This window comes from Macrobrachium rosenbergii, chromosome 45 (assembly GCF_040412425.1).
Source record: "Macrobrachium rosenbergii isolate ZJJX-2024 chromosome 45, ASM4041242v1, whole genome shotgun sequence".
Taxonomy (NCBI): Eukaryota; Metazoa; Arthropoda; class Malacostraca; order Decapoda; family Palaemonidae; genus Macrobrachium; species Macrobrachium rosenbergii.
The window spans coordinates 33,017,298-33,043,624 of record NC_089785.1 but is presented as its reverse complement, the minus strand read 5'-3'; the positions used below and the strand labels follow the sequence as shown (position 1 = coordinate 33,043,624).

General features: G+C 41.9%; 1 protein-coding gene across 3 annotated transcripts in view; it reads left to right on the top strand.

The window, feature by feature from the left end:
- Nucleotides 1-24,836, top strand: part of LOC136829891 (tRNA pseudouridine(38/39) synthase) — a 75,484-nt gene extending 50,648 nt beyond the window's left edge. For all 3 annotated transcript variants that reach the window (XM_067088971.1, XM_067088969.1, XM_067088970.1), the window contains exons 8-10: nt 7,298-7,441; nt 8,339-8,571; nt 24,690-24,836. In XM_067088971.1, the coding sequence (XP_066945072.1) occupies nt 7,298-7,441; nt 8,339-8,571; nt 24,690-24,811 (499 nt within the window). In that variant the 3' untranslated portion in view covers nt 24,812-24,836. The remainder of the gene's footprint in view (nt 1-7,297; nt 7,442-8,338; nt 8,572-24,689) is intronic.
- Nucleotides 24,837-26,327: the final 1,491 nt, after the last annotated feature.

Genomic DNA, 26,327 nt, shown 5'->3' with positions numbered 1-26,327 from the left:
CTATGCTGTGGGCCCATGGACTGAAGGTCCATTGGTCCCGAAAATGATACAACCTCCCACCTACCTGAGGAATCTCACTGGGTGGGAGATGGTCTGCCTCCTCTGCTACCTCTGCCTCCCCTCCCTCGGGAGGAGAAGTGAGACGCCGACCTACCTCTGAAGGAGCCTCTGGCTCTGCTTCCCCTGGCATTTTGGTTGATTGCCCGATATGCACCTTGGCTTTCATATGAGGCATTGAAAGCCGGGGACGTAACATATGTAGGGGCAGCGAGCGAATGATGAGCTGGTTGAACCAGCACGTACTGGGGTTGAGGCTGAGCTCTAGAGGTTGAAGGCTGACCAGCTGGGGAGACCGGAACAGCCTGTAGCACAGTCTGGGCAGGGAGCCTCTTGAATTTCTTGAACCTCTTCCCAGATTTGGGATGAGGTCCGGCAGACTCCGTTGTCTTCCGTTTGTAGTGGAGACCCCAACGGGAGCGGAGACTCTGGTTAGCCCTGGTCGCTTCCGCCAGGACTGCGTCGACCTCTTCCTGGGGGAAGAGATTAGCTCCCCAGATGGAGCTCTTCATGAGCCTATTGGGCTCGTGCCGGATAGAAGCTGCTGAAAAGATATGTTTCCGGCAGTTCATTCGAGCCACTACGAAGTCATAAAGGTCCTGCTGAAATCCTGCTAGTAGGGATTTAGTCAGGACCTGGAATAGGGCATCCTCATTGTAAACAACCGAAGTTGCCTCAGCCAGAGTCAGTGAATTTAGGGACCTACTTAGTCTGCCCTTAGTGTCAGCTTCGGCCTTCAGGAGCGAATCCGGGATCTTCGGGAGTTGCTCACTGAAGAGAGAAGAAGCGCAATCGGGGTCCAGCCTACCCACCGTAAAGGTGGCCGGAGCTCCTTTCCAAAATTCGGAATCTCCGGGGAAGACCAGAGAGGTGGGATCTGTCTCCCGGAGTTGTGGAAGGGGCTTGCCTTCAGTGCCTGCCTGACTGGTGAGCAGGGCTACCTTCGTTGTGCAGGGGATGGGGATAGTCTCCCCCACTGAGAACATCGTAAACGTACCCTTGACTGGGGTAAGCTTCGTGTTCTCCGCCTGCCACTCCGTCAGCTTGCGCAACAGGGTGGACTGTGCCTGATCCCTCGGGAAGATGACAGTCTCCTTTGGGACCCTATCAGATCTTATCCAGGCCTCCTCAGTAAGCCTGGCATAACCTGGGAAGGGGGGCTGCAGACCAGGAGGGAAGAACTCTAGTTCTTCCAATCTGCAGGTGCCCAGGCCCTCGATGGTAAGGGTGTCTTCATGCTGCGGAGCATGAAGAGCCAGGCGCCAGGGGTTTCCCTTATCGAAGGGAGGAAGACCGGAAGCGTTCGGAACAGCCCAGGACTGAGCGGCCGTCCGCCACAAGATAAACCCAGAGAGCAAGCTCTCCTGGGATTTCACCTTCTCAGTCAGGGATAACACAGAGGCGTTAGAAGTAGACAATTGGGAAGAGTCCTGACAGTTTATCATCAACTCTCTTGTCTAACTTCTCCATAAGAAGCTCCGCAAAAGCTTCAGCATCAAAGGAAGGACGAGTGGGACTCGCCTTACTTTGTTTGGACCGTGATCCCTTACCAGAGGAGGAGGCCTTGCTCGTAGACGGCACGGGGCTAGGAGCCCGTGACGTCTTCGAGGGAGCCCCGGAGCGAACCCTCTGGGGTTTGAAGGTTTTTGCTAAGGTCTTAGTTTTTACAGATTTAACCTTAGGGACAGTAGACCTTGACCCGTCCATAAGGTAAGAGGATTTCCCAAACCCTCTGAAGGAAGAAGCAGAAGAAGAAGGAGAACTAAAGAGGTGATCGGAAGACTGCCTCACTTACCCCCATACCTGCTTGGCGATCTGGGTCTACGCTCATAGGTTCTAGGTTGATGTTAATTGCAGCAACCTCCTCCGCTACCTCTCCGCAAATGGCCACTTCTTCCTGGGAGGGTTCCGTCATCTCCCGGATCCCAGCGATCAAGGGGGCGGCTACTTCCTCCGGGACCAATGCTGAGACCCAGGCGCCGGGGTAGAGGATGCTACATATCTCCTGGGAAAGGACATAGGGCTTCCCCGACCCGACGTTCCTCCCAAAGCCGCTGACCCAGGTCTTGAGGGTCAGCATCGAAGAGTCGCGGGAGCTGCGGTCAATCTGAAAGAAGGAGATTGTTAACTAACGAAATCTCCCACTGTCATAAAAATATCAACAAACTCAAGAAAGAACAATGATCCGGAAACATGTAACTTACGGATTCATCTAACACTCGCTCGTAAAGAGCGTAGCACACTTCACATCCGTCAGGGTGCCAGACGATCAGGTCCCCGACACGAACTGCGCAGCCAGAGTGGAACCTACACACCTCGTGCCCACAAGCCTGCTGCAGGACCTCCGTGCAACCCTGCTCCTGACAACGCACCATCTGTAAGTGGACGGACGATACATGAGTATGCTAATAAGACACGCCGGAGTAGAGTCTTAAGATAAAAAAAGACTGACGGACCATGCTGTAGTCCGGTCAGACCCCGCCGGGAAATCCCGGTAATAAGGGGGGGGTATAACTATCTTAAACATGCTACCATAAAAGGGACCGCCGGAGTAACTCCGGAGATACTAGAAGGTCCACGTGAGAACATGCGTCATAAACTAATTAGCAAATTAACTTTACCCCCAGACTACGTCCGGTAGAGGTAAAGTAAACACACAGTACGAAATGGTTAACCTTAGAGTCTATATAAATAAAAAATTCCGCTTGGCGCCGGGAGAATCAAGTTACACCACACTTATGGTGACGGCGGAGGAGGCGTGGTGAGCGCCGTCCGACCACACACCATACCCACCGGAGTGGTTACAAAAACAAGAGGGTAACGAGAGACCCGACAACCCGGCGGAAGAAAGATCTGGCCAAAGTCAAGATAGATACCCAGGGAGTATGGTCAATGTTCTAGGTGAACAGAACAGGGAACCAAACAAGGACGATAATAACTAGCTGACGGGCGGACATGTAGACAGAAGACAGTCAGGTGGAAAACACTAACTGGCTACCGTAATAATTCTCCACGGGGTGACGGTCAAAGAGAACGACTACCCTGGCTGGGAGAACTTGTCACCTGATGCTAGGGAAGGGTGGGGGATAGGCACATGGAGGGGACCTTCCAGTGGCGGCCAGAGAGTGGGAGAGCACCCCCCGGACGCCGAAAGCCAGCACCCCCCGGACGCCGAAAGCCTGCCCCCCCCTCCCGAGGTGCCAATCATGAAAGAACGACTACCAAGGAAGGGGAGAATACTATGCAACCCTCCAAAAGCTAAAAGGACGCAAGGAAATGGTAATCAATGAATGGTGGCCAGGGAGTGGGGAAGCACCCCCAGACACCAGACGAGTTCTCCACAGGGTGCCGATCAACAGAGATTGGTGACCCTGGGTAAGGGAGAACTAGGGAGAACCACTCAATGCAAAGGAAGGGGTAAGGAATGTTAGGCTACCGAGGAAACAGGGGGGTGGGAAGGGCTCAGAGCACCCAACCATGGGCATGCTTACGATGTATATGAAAACAAGCCAAGGGTGGAATGGAGGAGGGAGGGGAGGGGTAGGGTGGTAGGAGAGGGGGAAAACTCATGATGCTGGGATGCTGTCCCGACATCGACGGCTCGGACAGGGATAGGCTACGAATAAGAATACCCTCGCTATTCTAGCCTAACCTTACCGGGACTCAAGAGTCCAATCGGGAAGGCCGAAATAGGGAGAGGGGGAAAACATAGGCCTAAAACACCCATCCGAACCAGACAAAATCATCGGGAAGGCGCAGAACATGAGACCCTCCTACACACCTAACCTCCCTCCAAAAGGGAAGGGAGCAAAGAGCTGTAAGGTAGCCTAACTTCCTAGGCTAACCTACCGAAGCCGACCAGCGGCAAGGGAGGGTAGCCTAGGAGGAAAACACGGGATCTATCAGACTAAGGAAACACTAAAAGTTAACCATAAAATAACATAACGTACATCAAAGAAAATTAATTTAAATAATAAAAGACACATGTAGAAGGGTGATCCAAACCAAACGCGATATGAGGCGCGGATGGTAAAATGGCCGACCCTTACGATCAAACGTAAACAAAATAATCCAAAAATATCTATGTCATCCGTGCGCAAATGAGATAATGAAACTATAAGGCATAACCGTACCATCTCAGTGAATATACCCGAGAGCTGGAGGAGGAGAGGGTCCAAAAATAAAACTGAATAATGCTCTCAAAGGCAAGAGGGGGAAACTCGTAGCCTAAGAGACAAGAGGACCCGCGCCTCCCCAGGGAAGGGGTAATACGAAAAGAACTAACTTCGATAATAAGCAAATATGAAATTATGTGAAACACAAATAAAAACATATATAAAAAGGGGGGACGAAGCCCCACCAAGACTGAAGGTCACATGAGGTCGGGAGCAAGGCGGCCGAGACGGGCGTTATATCTATCTCCCTAATTATTGAATTAGGAGGTAAATAAGGAGCCTCAGCCGCCTAAAAACAAAAAGAGGAGATGGTACTCAACTTAGGTGAAGACATATCCTGCGAGGAAGACATGACGAAAACAAGAAAAGGCAAAAATAGCGCACAAGGGAAAACACACAACAAGTGTTAGCGCGTGCTATAAATGGAATGCCAAAATGGCGGCTGGTTCTGTTGATAGTCGGGGAGCGGTGCGGGCGTTGTAACGGCACCTCGCCCCGGGGAGTTTTGAGATTGGGAATGCTACAGGGCGAAGGCCTGTGATAGTGACAAACTCACCCTTTTCTTATACACGACTCCATTTTATGGAGCTCGCACTGGGGGTAGTAACCCCAGCATTGCATTTAGCTTTTCTCTGGTATATTTAGCAATGAATTTACCTAGAAATATGTGCTGAATGGATATTTCACCGGGTGACACAGGTCGAAGCCCAGAAAAAAAAACAGTAAGTATGGGTACTCACCAGTGATGAATGTTGATTTGAAGGTGATGATAAATAAGTTGTTCAGTCCGATGAATGTCAATGATATGACTGCACGTAAACTTATAAAACAGTACTTAAAAAATTAAACATATTTTCTGCAGGGGGTATCATCTTTGAAAAGTGCAGTAACTTTGTGATTGGGTATCACATCTTGTAAAAGTACACCAACTGAATGTTCTGTAATTACATGCCCATACAGATTGCACCAGTAACAAAGTAATTTTCAAAGAATGACACTTATACAACTTTTAGTTACATCTCTTATATTACATTAACGAATTCATTTTATCAAACAAGCGCACAGGACAAACTCATCATGACCTTGATACTTGTATGATATTTATGTACAAAAATATAAATTTTCCATATCGATTTTACAGTTAAAAGCATGAAAACTTATAAATGTACTGTACTGTACTTTAAACATTAAACAAGCATTTTCTGCAGGGGTATCATCTTTGAAAAGTGCAGTAACTTTGTAAATGGGTATCACGTCTTGTAAAAGTACACTAACTTTTCATCATATTTATGAATGTACAAAAATAAAAATAATACATTTTTCATACAGATTTGACACATAGAAGCATGAAATGCATTTTTCATACAGATTTTACACATAAAAGCATGAAAATTTATAAATTACTTCAAAAATTAAACATAACCACTTCTGCAGGGTTTCTCAAGAATTTCGCATGTCTGTGAAAAAATCGCGTATGCCAATTAGTTAGGTTCCAGTGAAAAGTTCGTGTGTGTGCGAATTCGCGCAAGTCGAATCGTGTAAGATCGAGTTATGACTGTATACTTACCAAGTAATTACAGAATCTGAGCCCACCTTCCTCCCCTCTGATGGACATAAGCATAAAACGAATGAGAATTGTTCGCTAGGTCATTCCAATATTCCATTAGTGGGATGGGCTGATCTCCTACGCAAACTGTATTGAAGTGCTACTTGCGAAATTTTGAATCTAAGCTGCCGTTCGAGTGGAAACTATAGCTATGTAGTTACTTGGTAAATATATATAAAACTTTTATTTAATTATTAAAGTGTCATATTAACATTCAAAGGACGAATTTCAAAATATGGAGGTAAACCACACTCAGCTGAACAACCAGAAGTTTGATGAAAGTTGCCAAGTAGAACATAGTTTACCAGTCAGTTAGGAGAAATTATGAGAGTAATTTGAAAACAGCATTACCAGAAATAGCTTTGCCTCGTGTTAGGTCGACCAAGTCCAAGTCTAAAATCTGTGGCTCTAGTGCTTCTATTACTGTGCAATAAATTCCTCCTTAATTCCAGATGAAACAGTAATATTTATTAATTGTAACATATTGTAAAGTACAGTAAAATTTTATCTAAGCTTTTTTTAATTATGGGAAACTGGTAACAACCTATATTGAAGGTTTCCTCTGTTATGTAAAATATTAGCATCAACTTTCGAGTGAGGATACTCCCTTTGGAATCTCGTTTTTGGCGTTGCTACTGTTATTGATATTGACTTTGTAATGTGTTTTCTGTCCTTGATGTTTTTAAAATGCCTGACAGTGAATTTTGGGGGTCACAGTGTAAACTGAAGAAAAATCTTAGAATGTTTGTCCATAGCCTTCCCTCTGTTAAGGGGTCATAATGGTAGCTGTTGTATAAGTGAAAAATAAAGTAAGATATTAAGTAGACAATATAAGATTATGAAGCAAAGTAGGAAAAGAACAGAAAGACAAGGAGTAAGCAATTTACTTAACACATATCAAGGGTGAAGTAGACAAAGTTCTATGACCATAGGATACCAGGACCAAGGACCTGGTATTGGCCTACGGCCTTTAATGAGTTAACTTTCACCATTCCACAGCTAAACACCAGACTATCATCTTCATATAACCAGATTGAAAATTTTACTGTCACAGAACAGTAAATAGTACTTTTTAGTCAATTTTCTAGCAAAAGGAAAATATAGCTACATTAATAAAGTGTGTACAACAAGAATAAATGCACTATTTTTACAGTAATACCTTGCTTAAGGTCCCAAGTTACATAGTTCATATATACGTGATAAGATATCTAAAGGTTAAGGTAAGAGCCATTATTAAATATTTACAGCTATCCTGTAACAAAATTTGTTAATAAAATTGATTGTTTGATTATTCTACTAAGGGCGAATGGTACTAGAACATAAATTAACTAAAACCCAGACGGTACCTGTAATGCAGTTTTCTGTTTTTACCTCCTTTAAAAGATGCATTCGTCTTCACTTTGCATAGTAAAGTATTTCATTTAGTGCAGGGTATTAATAACATCATATTTTTCTCCAGAAAACCCCAGTATTGCTTAGCCAGTGATGTGCCTCTCAACCTGTATGAAACAACATTTGAGGGTGTAGCCTGGCAGTGGGATTATGAAGTTCTGAGGTCTGTTATTTCACAGCTGCAAGCTTTATGGACTCAGCATTCTGTCAGGTAAGGTCATATCTTCATAGAATTACCCTTCAAAAAGGAGGTTTCCTTGTACAGTTTCCACAACACATTGTGCACATTGCTAGAAGTTCTTTGCAGTGTCCATTTAGGCCCCACGTGCATTGCCCTCCATCATTTGCTTTCATCTGTTCTCTTTGGTCTCTTGTCACCTAGCGTCCCAATGACTTTAATTTTACCTTAGTCCAGTATGTGTCTAGAAATGTGATTCATTGGTAACATTAAATTACCTTACAAGCTCAGATCTACATATTTTTTAAATGAAATTTTGAAATTATACTTTTTTTTTAAATATTTGCATTGTTTTTTTAAATATTGTATTCTAGAAATATAGTGCATTTTTGAACGCATTATATTGTTTTTAAAATATACTGCATTATTTTATAAATATAAAATTTAGTGATTGCACTTTCATTCAGAATATGTCACACTTTGGAGATTTCTAGACATAAAACTACTGTACGTACCATTAATACTTTTCATGCTTAAAAGGCCTCAGACTCTAAGAATACTTAGTCTGGTACCTCATTAAGACAGTGTTTTCCTAGGCTACCTTTTAGAAGTGATGTATTTTGTAGATAAATCTATAAGATTGAATGATAAGTGTAAAGTACAGGTTAGCTTAGGATACAGATTGTCAAAATACTGTTGACTTGGCTATCACGAATGCTCAAGTGTTGGCTAAACTGTAAGTCTGTTACATATCAGATTTTGCCTTTAACTGGAGTTTGTGATGAACTTAGGAGCTAAAATTTTTTTTGTTTTTACCGAAAGTATTTCTTAACATATGCATCTTTTACCCAGCAGTAATGACAAAGATTTCTTAAAACCTGAGCGTTTGTATTGTGATGAGGGAAGAACTAACAATTTTCATTTAAACAGGACCACAATGATTAGACGGATGCTATGGGATTTGGAGTCTCGTTATAGGGGCCAAGCAAATGGTGTTACTGCAAATGGCGTCTCTAGCACTGAAAGCTTAGAGGATTCAGAAAGTACGGCTGCTTCAGCTGCAAAAGTCTTAAGCCCATGTATTCCTCAAGACCAGTGTGAAACTCTGGTCTCTGGTGCCAGAACTAAAGTATACCGTCCATTGCTCCTAAGGCCGACTTGTGGTAAGTAGGTTTTAAGTTATTTAGTTAATGCAGAGCAGCACTGAGAAAGAAAAGTGAAGTACTGTAGCTGTATTTGATGTTGATGCACGTAGTGATGTAGTAAGAAATCAGATTATGAAAGGTGGTATGTTTGCAGGCACAAAAATAAAGATCACTGTCTTAGTGTATCATGATATTAGAGGATTGCTGTTGAATGCTGCATTTGTCATGTGTTGCCATGTAATGTTATTATTTGGAATATGAGAGCCCCTTTTAGTAGGTTATAATTTTGGCTATGACTTCTGGTTTGATCCTGGTGCTTGAACTGTCAACCTTAATTGGTTATGTTTTTTTAATGTCATATTTTTATGTCACTTTTGATATGTTTTATATGACAGCTTATTAAAGATTTGTTTTAAGTAATCCCTGCCCCCATAGGGTGGTAGTGCCATCAGTGCACCTCACACGGTGCACTGTAGGCTTTACTTGCAGTTCTTTGCAGAGTCCCTTCAGCCCATAGCTTCAATCCCTTTTCATAGTTCCTCGCTGGGTGAGCGGGTTCCGTTCTCAGCTACCACTCCGTTGGTCGCGAGTTCGAATCTCCGACCGGCCAGTGAAGAACAAGAGGAATTTGTTTCTGGTGATAGAAATTCATTTTTCGCTATAATGTGGCTCGGATTCCACAAAAAGCTGTAGGTCCCGTTGCTAGGTAACCAATTGGTTCTTAGCCACGTAAAAATAAATCTAATCCTTCGGGCCAGCCCTAGGAGAGCTGTTAATCAGCTCAGTGGTCTGGTTAAACTAAGATATACTTAACTTTGTCATTCCTTTTAGTGTACCTCCATTCATATACTCTTTCTTCCATCTGGCTATCCACCCTCTCATAACAACTGTTTCATAGTACAACTGCTTTGAGGTTTTCCTCTTGTTACGCCTTTCAAATCTTTGTGCTCTCAATTTCCCTACCAGCGCTGAATGGCCTCATAGGGTCCCAGGCCTTGGCCTTTTTCGTAAATTCTATATTCCTATCCTATCGTAAGTAATCCCTGAGGCTTGATGGTTCATATGCATTCACTTTCTGAAAGGAAGTCTTGTCGACAACTCAGCTTTTGTGACTTATCTCCTGGTTACATGACCAGTGGTTGAAAAATGAAAAGAAATGGTCTTGTGAGAAAATTGCCAAACATTTTTTTGCTTTTAATGGATTGTAAATATTATTATTATTATTATTATTATTATTATTATTATTATTATTATTATTATTATTATTATTATTATTATTATTATTATTATTATTATTGGAGAAACAAATTCACAGTTATGTATGGTTACATATATTTAAAAATAAATCTCTACAGAGATTTATTTTTAGATATATGTACCCATACATAACTGTGGATTTGTTTCTCCATTTCAAGATTCATGCTACTATGAGTATTTTTTAATTATTAATCTTATAATTATTAATATTATTATTAAAAAATATTCATAGTAGCTTTAGTCTTGAAATGGAGAAACAAATCCACAGTTATGTATATTCAGGTATTCCCCTACTTACGATGGGGTTAGGTTCCAAAAAACCCATCGTTTGTTGAAAAAATCGTAACTCGAATATGGCCTAGCCTACACTAGGGTAATCAGTACCATCTATACATATATGGTAGCCTAGCCTACACTACACAGTATACTTTATACATATATGGTACAATAATTATTAGTGTCAGCTAATTCTGCAGGTTCAATGCAGATTGACATAAGTCAGTATAAAGAGAAATTGAATAACAAACAAGGCCTAGCCTGCACTTTCGTATGTCATATACGGTAGCCTAGCCTACATTATACAAACATCAAAATAACGAATGTGCATCTTTTCCATGGATCTTTTAAAAAGTTATGCTTTACTACACTGTATCTAATCGTAAATATTCTTATATTGCTTTTGCATTATTAACTCCGATCATAGAGATCAAATGTTTTGGTTTGGGAATCTATCACGCGGTCTTTATTTCGCCGCATTTAACTCGGTTCAGAGGGCATTTCTTGCTTCTAGTTAGTGTAAATGAATCTCTAGATACTTTATTTATAAGGGACATATATATTTTTCGTTATACGAAGTGTTTTTAAGTCGAAATGTAACTTAAATATGTCTCGTTGTGAAATTAATTTAGTAATTTTTTCCGTTAATAGATGGCGTTGGTGGCTGGCCCTTTGTTTTGTGTAAAAAAAAAAAAAAATCAAGATTCCGTTCGCTTTTTTCTCTTGATTTCATCATCATACTACGAGCTTTTCGTATTTATCTTTTATCGGCGTGAAAACGGCAGTAATATGTGTTCTTTCATGCCCAGTAGTTTTGATTGAAATACTTTCCAATTTTATTTGCTGTCGAGTTTCATCCACGTTGCCAATGCACGATAATTTTTAGTCGTTAGCAGCTTGAACATTCTTTTCTCAGCTTCAACTACAACTTGCAGCTTAAATTTACTGTAGCAGTATATTTCCTTGCCGATCTTTTCTCCAAAGCGGATAAGGGTAGTGTAAAAACATATCAGTACTTAACGTCATTTTTAACATAAGTACGATAATTGTTTAACCGTACGACGGTTGAAATACAAGAAAAACCGTTATCCGATTCGGTTATTAGCAAAACAACAGAGTCTCGTTCGGTTGTTTATGGCTGTACGCATTTTCGCAAGAGTATAACGTTACTAACAATACTTTTATCATTCTCTTACTTTTTTTAACTAGAAGATGGAATAAAGAGATGGAGAAAAAGAAGTTGGTCTCTCTCGCTGCCTGATTGTACGGCAACTGTAGCGTACGCTGTTGCCTGTGCCCGCTCGAAATTTAAAAATGTTTTCTAAATGTTGTCGTACTTGTATTAATTGCTAACTCCATCGTAAACTCGAATTATCGTAAGACGAATTATCGTCACTCGTGCACTACCTGTATTTACAAACGCACAAAAATTGCACACGAACACACCTATTTTAACTTCCGACACAACGAGAGCAGGTGAGGTTAGCTCATTGAATTAATGTACCTATTCCAGCCTCTCGGGCCAACGTATCGTACACCGTATGCTGCCTGATTGTACGTTGTTGCCTGCGCCAATCGCCTGCGAAATTTAAAAATACGTATTTTCAAAATATTGTCGTATCGATATTAATTGCTAACCCCACCGTAAAAGCGAATTATCGTAAGTCGAATTATCGTAACTCGAGCACTACCTGTATTTAAAGATAAAGCTGTACAGAAAGCTTTTGGGAAACTGTTCAATTCCCCTTTTCAATCTCTTCAGATTGAAAAGGGGAAATGAACAGTTTCCCAAAAACTTTCTTTACAGATTTATCTGTAAATATATGTGCATATACATAACTGTGGATTTGTTTCTCCATTATTATTATTATTATTATTATTATTATTATTATTATTATTATTATTATTATTATTATTATTATTATTATTATTATTATTATTATTATTAAGTAGTTTAACCAGACTACAGATTCAGAATATTAAACTCAGAGGCCTGCATGTGGGGAATGCCGTAGATGGTACTCCGTATTCTTGGCTAAATTTCATTGGCCAGAAATACATTGTTTTCTGCCTTTTAATTCTACATCTGTTTCTTTTAGTTTCTCCTTACTTATCTTCCCAACTTCTTTCATTTCTTGTAGTGCAGCAGATGAGTAGAAAAATACTTCAGTTTGTGATACAAGCATGAAATTTGGCACAAGTGCTCATTTTAACCGCCTCTTTTGAAAATTCTGGATGTCCACACAAAATTTCAATGTGGCCGCCACTTTTCAAGATGTCTGCTAGTTGTGTCAATTTTTGACACTTTTAGTAAATCATTGTTGAAATAAATACATCAATCATTATTCAGATAATGCCTTACTGGGTAGAAGAGGTAACTGAAGATGTCACCAGAGCTCCTACTACTATATTTACCATTGTGATAAAGATGGCGTACAAAATGGCCGCCATGAAACATTTTGCTTGATAACTCTGCAACTAAGAAAGATAGACACTAAATTTTTATCTATTCCTACATTTATGAGAATCTGTTTCTAGTATTTCTATTGGGCTATTATCAATATTACATCTTGGAAAGGGACCCCATAGTGCTACTGAAATGAATGCAAAATTTTAAAGATGCAGGATGTCACCCTTTAGTGTGACAAAATTCTCATTCAGATGTATCTGAAGCATCATTTGCAACATATGATTACAGCTCACATTATAATTACACCTCACATTTGCAGCTACACAAAGCTGTGGTTGTAAGCCCAAGCCTGTAGCATTTGCACCTGCCACGGCAACCAGACTTGCAGCCACATTTTGTAAGCTGTTCACAACTCTTTGCGAGGGGGAGTTGGCTGTCCAGAAGACTTTGCAGTCTTCGCCAATCTTTTCCCAACCCCAGTCAGCTGGACTCTGTGCTTCAGGCAGATGCAGAATTGCCTGACCCCGTACATAACCTGCCTGATATGCTGAATGCTTGGTGTGCTGAAGCAGAGCTGTCCTGGTTGGAGGGATGGCTTCATATGGTCTCTGCTTTCTGGCAAGCAAATCAAGTCTGGCCTCATCCACATTGTCAACAGTGCTTGACCTGTCATACAAGAGGACCACAAACTTCTCCAGAATCTTGAAATCACCATCTTTGATAGTTGGTGGGTACTTGTTGAGTGTGGAAAAAATTGGAGTGGCCTCTGGAAAAATGTCCCATGTCTTGATGTTTTCTTTCCTTTCTTTCTAAAGGCCGAGACCGCATCACAACCTGTAAATGCATGGAAGAACGGCATGCCTTTGGCCTTCTCTTGACCAGCATTGTTGTACAGGTTGTGAATGCCAGTCCATTGAAGGCTCTGTCATTGTCTCATTGTGAGCCACAGCTGTTGCAGATCCATGCTTTGCAGAGTTGGGAACACACTCAGGCCAATGACAAGGACATCTGTGTCATTGGCTTTGACCATGATAGACTTGCTCTCCTGTCCTGCAACATATCTGGCATGGACGAAGATGTGGCTGTCTGCCTCCTCATGAGAACATTTGTCCAGTTCAAGTAGACTCACTTTGTGAGTGCTAAGTGCTTGGGTTCCCTTGGTCACAATAACCAAGTTTGGGGCAGACATCTGAGCAATCTTGTCTGCCAGGAAGTGAAACTGCTCTGACATGTTGTCATTGTACCTTAAGAAGTTTTGCCAGTTTGAAGGAATGGTGTTCTTTTCTGTCACCTTGCATTTTCCCCCATGTTCCCTTTTTGACCTTGCATCTGCTTTCAGACTTGGTGAACGACACACATCAGAGACAATATGTGTTGACTTTTACACATTAGCATTGTGGCGGAATTTAAACCCACAAACAAAACAACACTCACCCTGATCTTCGGTTGCTGGAGATGGGTAAAGGTCCACGGTCGCCAATCACAGCACACAAAACCACAAAACAAAATTGCAAACAAACCCTCCACCAACAACGAACGAAAAAAAAAGAGACACATGCACCATCAATATCGGTACCGGTACCCAAGACAAATAAAACCAGACGAACTGCCCGTTCACTTTCAAGGTTGGACCTCAACTGCCCAAGACTTCCCCAAAAAACGAAAAACTCCCGACAGACCGACAGACAGAGAGACATCCGTAAAACCAACTCCAACAACCGAACCACTCACAACGACAATTACACTCTCTCTCTCTCTCTCTCTCTCTCTCTCTCTCTCTCTCTCTCTCTCTCTCTCTCTCTCTCTCTCTCTCTCTCTCTCTCTCTCTCTCTCTCTCTCACAAAACGTTGGGAAATGCTAAATAAAAACAAATTTCTTCATCCCTCTATATTTCTCCCCCCTTTTAGCATTTCCCAACCAACACCTTTCACACCCCTTTCAAATCGCCTTACGCAACACCCACGGATGCTCACTAGCAGGTCCTCTAGATCGCGTTCGCGGGCACGCAATCATTCTCTCAGACTCGCTCTCTCTTCCAGCAACATTCAGATTTACATTTTCTCCTCCATTATCTCTCAGATTCACGCTATCTTCTTCACTATTACCACTCTCAATTTCATCCACAATCTCATCTATACCCTCTAACTCGTTCCCAAATACCTCCCCCAATTCTTCAACTAACCCATCCCATTCGCTCATTGACCTTTCCAATTCTTGCAACGATTCATTCATGCTTTCAATCACTTGTCTATCACTGCTACGCTCTCTTACTCTTACACTTTCGCTCACCTCCAACCGTTCACTTACCCCTACACGTTCAGTCAACTCAGTTATATCAAACCCGCATATGCTATACGTTCTATCCATACCATCCCATTCATCCGTATTACACGCTTTATCACTCATTTCCACTTTGGCACTCACACCCCTATCACACAACTTACGACCATTCAGTTTACTTTACGTTCTTCCCTTTCTTACGTTTTTACCATACTCTATCAAAACAAATTGCTGATCCTCCATACACAAGCTCTCATGCATACTTGGTTCACCCACATTCGATATCAACCATTTACACACCCCATTCTCTCTCACATATTCCGGTACATCCTTCCATCTACGCAATTGGTTGTGATGCGCTCGCATTTCTCTCACACTACCATCTACACATACTTCCCCTACAACATAACTAAGCCCACTGGGACCAACTTCCAACACCTCATACGGACCCTCAAATTTTCCACGCACTTTATTTACATTCAACCGCCCTTTCTCGATTACTTCTTTCAACACTTTTCTCGCCCACCTTGTAACTTTCAAACCTTTCATGCGCCTTCTTCCATACCTCCCTATCATTCTCAGATAGACCCAATCTCGGTCTCACTATCTTTTCAAAATTTAACACATATTTACACGGAGACATACCAATACCTTATGCACGGTGGCGTTGTATACCCACAACGCCGCCCAACGTTTACATCCCAATCATTATCACATTCACTCATCATATGTAATATCTCTGTCAACGTTCTCACCGTTCGTTCCGCCAATCCATTCGCACTGGGCATATACGGCGTAGAGTACACATGTTCTATGCCCCAATCACGCAACATTTGCTCAAACTCCCATCCAACAAATTCAGGCCCATTGTCACTCAACATTCGCGTCGGCTTGCACACACACATTGGCAACATCACTTGACCCACCATTTCGCTACAGTCTCACTCTTTTTGTTCGAATCGCTACCGCATATGCAAACTTACTCAAATGATCTACCATTACAACCATTCCCACATGTCCTCTAGCAGTCACAGGCAACGACACACAATCAATCACAACCATCTCAAATAACTCTTTCATCTGCAATCGCAACACAGGTGGATTCACATGCACACTTTGATACTTACCCTTCTGACAGTCCGCACACGTAATCGCTACATCCACACAAATTTTACTCAACCCAGGCACATACAATCTCTCTCTCATACATTCCCATAATTTATTTTCCCCAGATGCCCAAACCTATTATGCACCAATAAACACATACCCACGGCTGCGTCTTCCGAAAATACTGGCACATACACTTCCCCATCCCATATCCCTTCCTGATGCAAAAAATAAACTATACCTTTACATACAACAAATCTCTTAGCACTTCGCTTATACACTTCTAACTCAGACGGCCAACTTCCTACTCTTACACCCCCTAACACACACTCTCTCAACATATTTATTTTCATGCACTGATTTTGCATCTGCTTAATTTCCTCTTCACTCAACAAATCATTTTCACTCCTTGCAATATCTACCATACCTACAAAACTAGTTTTAGACACATCCCCTCCTTTAACCTTTGTTATTTCCCTGCCGCCCTTTCCTAAAATTCCCCTCCCGACATCCACACTTATATCATGCATTCTCATAAAATCAATTCCTAATAAAAAACATGTTGGCATATCATTCTCATCCATGACTACAAAATTATGTATTATTTCAAATCCCCCTAACTGAATTTTTAATTGTACCTCCTCCCATACTAACACACTCCCTTGTCCCAAACCATGTATCCTTACACTCGTTGATTTTCTTTTTATATCCCAATCACACCTTTCCAATTCACCAACTACTGTACTACTCACTAACGACACTTGTGCTCCCGTGTCTACCAAACTACAATATTTATTCTGATCCACCACTACGTTCGTTACTAATTTACCTTTCGCTTCGTGCATACACGCTCTCACGGCTACATTCACCTGCTTAGCTTCCTCACAACCATCCTCATCGCATTCATCTTCAACGATATCCTCAACCCTACCCCTTATTCCCTCATTTTCCCCACAATCACCTTCACCAGCCAGCTACAAGTATCCTTTCCACAGTGAACATTTAAAATCACATTCGTACCACTTTCATTCACCCTTCCTTTATACTCTACCGGCCTATTCCATCCAAAGAACAATCGTACTGTAATTTTAAACATTTCCGCCACTACCAACAACACTTTCACTAACTTTTCCTCCTCATCTAATTCCCTTCCTTCCTCACGCACTCCTCCTTCCGGCATCTCATTCATCACCTTTTCATGCAACTCGTTCATGCTCGCAGGTACTCTGTCAATCAACCCATTTATTTCCAAACTACTCAACCCCCCAAACAGACATTCCCACACTCGATTCTCCCCTACATACTGTTGCTTTACCACAAATCCTAGAGGTACTTGGTCCGGGTCCCAGTCGCTCCTAACCCTATCATCTCGTTCAGTCCACATACGCGACATAGCATCTGCAACAATATTCTGTCTACCTTGTACATACTCTACCTTAAAACTAAACTCATTCAAATCCTCTATCGTTCTCGCAATTCTAGCATTCACACTCTCCTTCTTAACCATATATACTAGCGGTCGATGGTCCGTCCGTATCACAAAATCTACCCCATACAAAAATACTTTCAACGCTTTCACAAAAAACCTTATTGCAGCCAATTCCTTTTCAATCACCGAATATTTCAACTCTGCCTTTCCAAACGCCTTGCTCACATACGCAATTACTCTCAATTGTTCTCCCCATTCGCCTTCTGCATTTGTACCAAGCATCCTCCCATACTATATTTACTTGCATCCGTATACAGTTCTAGTTTATTCGCATTCTCACTATAGTCCGGGAAAGCCAACGCCACGTCTCTTGCAGCCTCCTCTTTCAATCTCTCGAACGCTTGATCATTCGCTCATCCCATTTCAATCTTACACAATTTCTCTTCCCGTCCATTCAGTAAGTTGTTTCCCGATCCCTGAACAATCTTTTATAAACTTCCTTCCAAACTCAATTAAACCCAAAAATCCTTTCAACTCACGCACGGTCCGGGGGACGTGGAAATTTCCTTACCTTATTCACGAACCTATCACTCTTCCTTACACCTCTTCCACTCACCATATGCCCTAGGAATTCCACCTCCCCAGCCAACCAAGCACACTTTTCAAGTTTTACTTTTATTCCTACTTCTTCCAACCTTTCTAACACTCATTCAAGCAGTTCCATATTCTCTTCTACAGTCTCACTCGCAATCAAAATGTCATCTATAAAAACAGTTACCTTCTTGCGATCAAACCTAGCCAGAACCACATTCATTGCCCTTTGGAAGGCAGCAGGCGCATTAGCCAGTCCGAAACTCAATCTTCGGAACTGGTAGTGGCAGGAACCACTAGAAAAGGCCGTAATATGCCTGCTCCCCTCCTCCAGAGGCATCTGGTAATAGCCCCTTACCAGATCTAATTTTGTAAACACTTTCATTCCATTCATCTTGTATACACAATCAGACACCACATTCATCGGGAATCGCTCTTTCACAGTTACTTCATTCACCTTCCGATAATCCACACACATTCGCAAACTTCCATCTGGCTTACGTACTGGTACAATGGGGCTATTCCAGGCGCTTGTACTCCTTTCAATCACTCCCACCCTCTCAAGCTCCTCACACTGCTCCTCTATCTCACGATTGATAGACGGAGAAAAATGTCGGGAAGCTGATATATGGGGGTGTCGTCTTCCAGAACTATTTTAAATTCGGGAAGCTTGATCCCCAAAATCCTCGTCTCCACGACTCAATGCCCCCCGCCTATCCCACAACATTCTCCTCAATCGTTCTCTTACGTTATCACTTACATTTTCATCTACCTTTACTCTTTCCTTCAACTCCTCATACGTCCAATCATTAACTCCTTTCAAATCACCTGTCATCACCTGCCGTACCTTCACGTACCTCTCATCATCCACATTCACCAACGCACGTAATATTCCCCGCAATCTCCCTCACATATTCCTCGGACTCGCTTCTTCCTGACACTCGGCAATGACGTTATATATACCCTCGGATCTCCCATGTTCAAAACCCCATCATATACACACACATTTGCCCTGACTAATTTATTTATGTCTATTCCCTCAACCACATACTCACACCTATCATTGTTGGCTATCCCGAGGCTATCCGGCCATGCCACTTTCACACTCACAACTTCTCCAATCTCATGTGGTACTTTTACCCTCTCTGTCGCAATTACAGGCACTCTCTTCCACAATTTTTGCTCAACCCTACCATCCTTCCCCAAATACAAATCCCCAAGCACATCCCCTTTCATACGTAATTCAATTACATTCATACTAGGACGGACCACCATCCCGCATTTTTTCAAAAACTCACATTCCAATAAAATATCATATTTATCATTCGTACTCTCAATCACACAAAAATCACTTTCATCCATCACTACACCCCAAATTTCTAACCGTTCACACACTCTTCCAACCACTGCTACCCCTAAATTTCCAATCCCTCTTACTTCCCCTGACAGTTCCTAATCTCACACGTATTCCTCAATTTCACATCCATTCTTAAATATGACATTCATACTACACCCGGTATCTACTAAGGCAATCAATCTTACTCCCTTACAACACACTTGCACACTCATGCACTCGTCAGTCTTTCCAACAAAACCTCCCTCATGCAACAACCCCTCACGTACATGCATCACACGCACCGCTTGCATCCTGGAGGATCCACCCATTTGAACCCCCTTCACACTCAGTTTCCCGAATTCGCTGTCACAGTCACCCTCTTTCGTCTACATACACTTGATACATGCCCTTCCATTCCACATTCGTCACACTTCGCTCTCGGTTCTGAACACATTCTCGCATAATACCCATTCTTACCACAGTTGCCACATATTACATTCACTCGGGTACCCCTACAACCATTAGCAATATGACCCACCTGTCCGCACCTGTAGCATTTAACCCCCCTATCTTTCGTACACTCCCTTACCAAATGTCCCGGTTGCCCACACCCGAAACACGCTCCCAAAGCCCACCTACACTCATTCTTTGTATGTCCTTCCTTTCCACATCTAAAACACTTCGCTCGACTTCCACTCATCGACCTTCCCCTTTGTACACTACTATCCCTAACCGGTCCAACCCGTTGTTCCCTTACAAACCCACTCCTATCTATTACACTATCGGCATTCTCATTGGGCCCCTCAACACTGCATCCCTAAAGCTTCCAAACTCTGGTACTCTCTCATCTACCTCAGCCCTTACACTTACACTTCTGCTCTCTTTTATAACCCTGTCAAGCTCATAATCTTCTACAATTTCCAAAATTTCTCCCCAAGTCAACCTTTCATTCGTCCATCTTTTCTTCTCCTTCCGCTTCAAGTTCACAAATTCTCTAACTCCATCTGGCACTGTCCCTAACAACTTCCGTACTAACTCCTTACATTCATCTATCCCATCATCCCCAAACTTCTTCCTTGCCAACGTCTCCAGCCTACAAGCATACAGTGACAAGGTTTCCCCAGCTTTCATTCTTGCCTCATCAAATTCATTCTTCCTCTTATACTTAACACTCGCTTTCATACGCCTCGCTTGCTCAACTAGTCTAGCTTTCACCTTGTCATACTCAACATCTCCCACACTCATAATAACCCTATACATATCAAGCAAAACCCAGTCAAATATTCTCCTAATTCTCGTGCCCACACTCTCTTACTTTCCCCATACTTATCCTGACAAAACCTTTCATACTCCCTAAAGAAATCATGCACATCCCTACTTCCATACTCATTATACCTTTCACACCGGGTACCTCCCTCACATACATAGCCTTTCTCACTTCTTTCTCACTTTCACTCTCACTCTCGCTACTTTCACTCTGTCCTTTCATACCCTCTTCCGAATACAAAGAGTCCACTTGTTGCACTTACATTCATCTTACTCATTACACTCTTCTTCCCCCTCTTTTTATCCACTTTTATCCACTCACCTCCATCCACCTCACTATCACTACTGCCTTCACCCTCTCCTCCTCCTTTCCTGCCTTTCCCACTTCCTTACCCTTCTTACCAGTTTCCTTTCCCTTTCCCTTCTTCCCTTTTTCTTCCCCTGACTTATCCTTACTTTCCCTCTGTTCCTTCCCTTGCTTTTCATTCCCCTTTTCCTTACCCTGCCTCTCATTCCTCGTTTCTTACTTCCTATTCCCATATCACTTTCATCACTCACGCTTCCATTCACTTCTTCCTCCTTTTCTTTCTCTCTTGCCCTTCACACGTTCCAGAGGACCTGCCTCCAACAGCCCCTTCTCCAAAAACACCCTTGAACATACCTTTCATCATTTCTTCCACACTTTTCATCATTCCTCCAACTTTTTATCCATCCTCTCTTCCATTCTCTCTTCTGACTCTTTCATCTCCCCTTTCATTTCTTCTTTTGCACTTCTTAGCATTCCCTCCACCTCCTCCAACTGACTCCTCAATCTCTCATTCTCACCCCTCAACCACGTATTCTCCTCTCTCAACCTTACCAGTTCCTCTTCCATCCTTCTCTTCAGTCACACTACCAGCCACCAATCTCAATTGCAGCTGCAATACCAGCTGCCCCACGTTGGGCGCCAAATATAATGTGGCGGAATTTAAACCCACAAACAAAACAACACTCACCCTGATCTTCGGTTGCTGGAGATGGGTAAAGGTCCACGGTCGCCAATCACAGCACACAAAACCACAAAACAAAATTGCAAACAAACCCTCCACCAACAACGAACGAAAAAAAAGAGACACATGCACCATCAATATCGGTACCGGTACCCAAGACAAAAAAAACCAGACGAACTGCCCGTTCACTTTCAAGGTTGGACCTCAACTGCCCAAGACTTCCCCAAAAAACGAAAAACTCCCGACAGACCGACAGACAGAGAGACAGCCGTAAAACCAACTCCAACAACCGAACCACTCACAACGACAATTACACTCTCTCTCTCTCTCTCTCTCTCTCTCTCTCTCTCTCTCTCTCTCTCTCTCTCTCTCTCTCTCACAAAACGTTGGGAAATGGTAAATAAAAACAAATTTCTTCATCCCTCTATAGCATAGGCACTAATTCTTGGCAGAAAGTTAAGGGCTGCATAGTCTGCAAAAGTCTTAGATCTTTCGGGTGGCAGTGCTTGGACCAACGCTGAAGCATCAATGATGATGTCATCTACCTCGGGCTTTTGGTCCAGAAGTGAGGTGTGTGTCTCAAGTATGGAGGTGAGTTGGTACTTCTGACAGCTGTAAATCTTTCCACCCTCACTCAAAGATGTAGGGAACAACTGATTCTCATGCTTAAAGAATTCCTGCAGGTCGCATTCCCTGCTTTGACAAGAAATGAATAACTTAGAGATAAGCTGACATTTTTCTCTCAGCTGTTTCTGTTTTGATGGTTCTGTAACTGGCTTATTTTGAGAGAAGAAGTCAAGCCTGTTCTTTCTGATGGGCTCGTAGAATGAGGTTGGATTATCAGCCAAACCTTTCACAAATTCCTTGTACTGGGACTTTCCTTTCTCTAAGTGAGTATGATCAAGCTCAGTGAGCTAGGATGAGCTACATCTTTGGAGTCTATTGCAAACAAATCTTCACTGTCTTCCTGGAAAGGGTTTCCCAAGTCTTGCAGGACCTGAGATAATTTCTGGACCCTTTCCAAGAATGTCTGCTGGGCATGTGGAGTCTGCTCATGGCGAAAAAAGTGATCACTAGCCTCTTTCATATATGCCTCAGTGTCGTAAAGGGACACCAGATGACTCACCTCAGGGCCAGAGACCATCCATCTCCTCAGGGCTGATGGATTTTCAGTGAGCCCAGTGGCTCCACCATTACCCTTAATGACAGCAATTGCCTGTTCATGTGCTTGATCAAGAGAAAGTGCTGAGAATTCGTGCTTGGTATTATGTACAACAAAGTTGCCCGTCTTGAATTCATGAGCTAATGCTAGATGCCTACTTTCCATTACTTGTTGAAGATCTGATACAGGTGCCCCATTTTCACAAAAAAAATATAGTTCATTTTCATGACTCATTTGACGCTGTTTAGCTTGCTTTTCGTGTGATTCACTACCTTCAACTGTACATCTTCGCTTTCTTGCACGATCAAGTTTTGCATTATTAAACATGACCCTACAGCTCTTGTGGTATTTTGCCATGTTTTGTTGCAGTGTTGCTTCTATGCCACTGCCTTCATCCAGCCTTGCTGGGTCAAAGTTAAGCGGCATTTCACCAATCTGGAACAATGGTACGTTGGTTGAAATCATTACGTACCCATCACGTTAAGCATTATGATGTGTAGAGGTCAAGGGTGAAGTTAGACCTTCATTTTTCTTGTGTTTCTGGCAAAGACAATATTTGCTCCAGTCAGTCTTCCTTTTGCCTGCGATTGAATTTACACTTGCCATTATGAGCTCTTGACTAAGGCCAAGGGGCTATCCTTTAACCCCTTAATCTGATGTATGGGATACAACTAGGTTCGGTCACCCTACACCTAGCTCAATCATTCATCCAGTGCCATTTAAGTCCCGTGTGATCTGTACACCATCCAGGTAAGTACATGAACAAGCCATGTAGAACCCCACTTACCCTTGGCTCGGTTCTCCCGCAGTGGCACCTCCTGTCAATTCAGGCACTGCTGTCTAACTAGATCTACCAACTATATGTATACTTTCTACCCGCTAATTCATATGGGGCTATTCGACAGCATTTGGGACACTAAACTACCAAACTGCACAAAAGCAAAGCTAGGTACAGCGTAAGTAAAGCAAGATTAGCTGACACTGAACCCCATGCTGAGTTACACAGCAGTGAAGTCACCAGTGTACCCTGGTTGTGTGCTGACATTTACTCTTTTAAACTAAAACTAAAGATAAAACCACCACCTAAATTATATATAGACTTGCAAACTATTATATTGAACAGGAAGACATTTTTCTATGCCTACTGAATCCTGAGATGCAATTATTTAAGTTTTTGCTGCCATATTGGATGCCATCTTTCTTTATATATGCTATATGAAATCTGTAACAGAAATTCATTTTACGTTTGCTTGGTGACTCTGCCTAAAATGTGTATAACCGAAGCAAATGCATAAAAACATGACCAGAGACACATGAGTCCCATGTCTCATGTTAAAACCTTGACTAGCGGCTATTTTGAAAAACGGCAGCCATTTTGGAATTTTGAGTGGACACCCAGTAATTTTCAAAAAGTGGCCTGTGGAGAAGATATGTACCAAATTTCATTATTGTATCATTAACTGAAGTATTTTAGTGAAAAAATGATTTTATCTGCTGCACTACTCCTCTTGTGGAATCTTTTGGGCTGGCTGTACAAGAAGTAGAAATTTGATTTGTGGTGTACAGTAACTGCTTGTGAACTCACAATATTGTTTGTTCAACCAGATTCTAATCCTTAATGTTTATCTCAGATCATCAAAGCTCTTTATTTGCCTGTTTTCATATGGAGCTTTCATTGAACTTAAGGGACTGGCATTTTAATAGAATATGAAAAAAATCTAAAATTGGAAAACTTTTCTATGTTTAAGTATGGCATATGGCAATGTAAGTGTGATGTATTGTATCAGAATTGTACTTTTATGTATTTGTGGGTGATTTCCCACATTCACTTCCCAAAACTGATGGGTATAATTTGTATTTCTGTAAGTACAATATATTGTTAACATAAATTACAGTAAATTTATTGAAAACTACCGTCAGATTTATGTGTAATACTCCATTAATAGCTTAGCACTGCCGTATGTAATTTAGATTCTTACTCACTAGGATTTCAGGAGCTTACAAAGCTGACACTGTGTCTTTTATCTTTGCAGAAAGTTTGGAGACCCGCGTTGAGCATTATGTCAAAAGGCAGAGATTAGATCCAGACATACTTCAAAAGTTAACGTCTTCAGATGCTTCAACAGTAGAAAATGTTGCTGATAGCTCTTCTTGACCCAGAAAATAGTAATTTTAAATAACTGGTTTTATTATCCTTAAAAGAACTTGGTAACTTTCCTATTGTCTGTGGTTCATTATGGTGATTCTTAAGTTATCCCTCATATGACAGGGTTATGATGACCTTGTTTTGTTCTGCTGGTACCATTTAATTTTCAGAGAGAAACTACTGTAGTAGTAGGTTAGATTTAAACAATTTGGCTGAGGTGCATCACTTAATGCCTTTAACTTTCCATCCATTCCCTCTGGTCTCTGCTCACAGAGCTGTCTGCCTCGTTTAACGTTATCATGCCCCAGCTTTCACCATTCACTTAAAAGAAAATTTGGCAAGTCCTTTGGAACACATACCACTGTTTGAAGTTTTTGGAAAATGAAAACTATATGATTTTTTCAAGGTGGAGATGCCATGTTGCATCCAGGGTTACTACCCCTATAAAGGGCCTCTTGAACACAGGAATGTGTTCTCATGTTTAAGTCCAAGCGTTGCAACCAGTATATAATTTGTTTCTCTATTAAATAGTGTGGATTTATCCACTTTTGTTAAATTTTATCTCTGATATATATTTTCACATTGTAAGTGTTGATAATGGGAACTGATGAGTGCCTACTTTCTGATAATATTTGGAATTAGGAGGTAATACAGTAATATGAAATGTCATTGATACTTTGGGGATGTAACTACATCAAGGGTCATCCCATGTATTCCAAGGGTGGGGTGACATTTGAGTTTTGACTTGCAGCATCCTGTTGGGTTGGCAACCAATTTAATTAGAACCCTTGTACTTGTATAATTGTCTCATTCACAACAAATGGGTTAGGCTTACACATGTGCTTCTCAAAATACTAGCATGTTGGTGCCAGCCCTCTGGAGTAGAGCATTGGATAGACATTTGGAAGTAAGTTTCTACTGGGTTTTTAGTGGAGAAATGAAACTTGTAAAGTCTGGGGTTTACAATACTTTTTTTCCTCTGTTGTGTGGGTAATAATACTGATAGTGTGAGAGAGGTGCAAAATAATGAGCAGAGAGACAAGTACTGCTAGTTTATTGGTAAAAAAAACAGCTGCTTATAAAGCGGGACGCGGATGTCTGCGTAGTACCCAGACACCGCTGGTACAAAGATTTACAGGTGACTCGAGGTCAAACAAGTTCCTTAAAAAGTAGGACAGTTCATTCAGAGAACATAGTGATAAACAATGGCTAACACAGAATAAATAACTTATTACTTGTGCATAATAAATGACTGCCTGGAAAGATAGAAAGATAACATGTACATAAATTATAATTGTGATGGTAAATATATATATTCCGCCCGACCTCAGGTCGGGGAAAAGGCACCGCAGAAAACGGGATGTTCTTCACAGAGAACGCGTTGAATGGGGACTTTACAATACTCCCCCCCACAAGATGGATGTAACATCTGATTAAACCAGGTACCTTTGGGGCGACGGAGGTGCCTCTCTTTCTTGAGGTCAACTGGAGAGGGTGGTCGCCTTCCCCGACGCCCTCTGTAGTG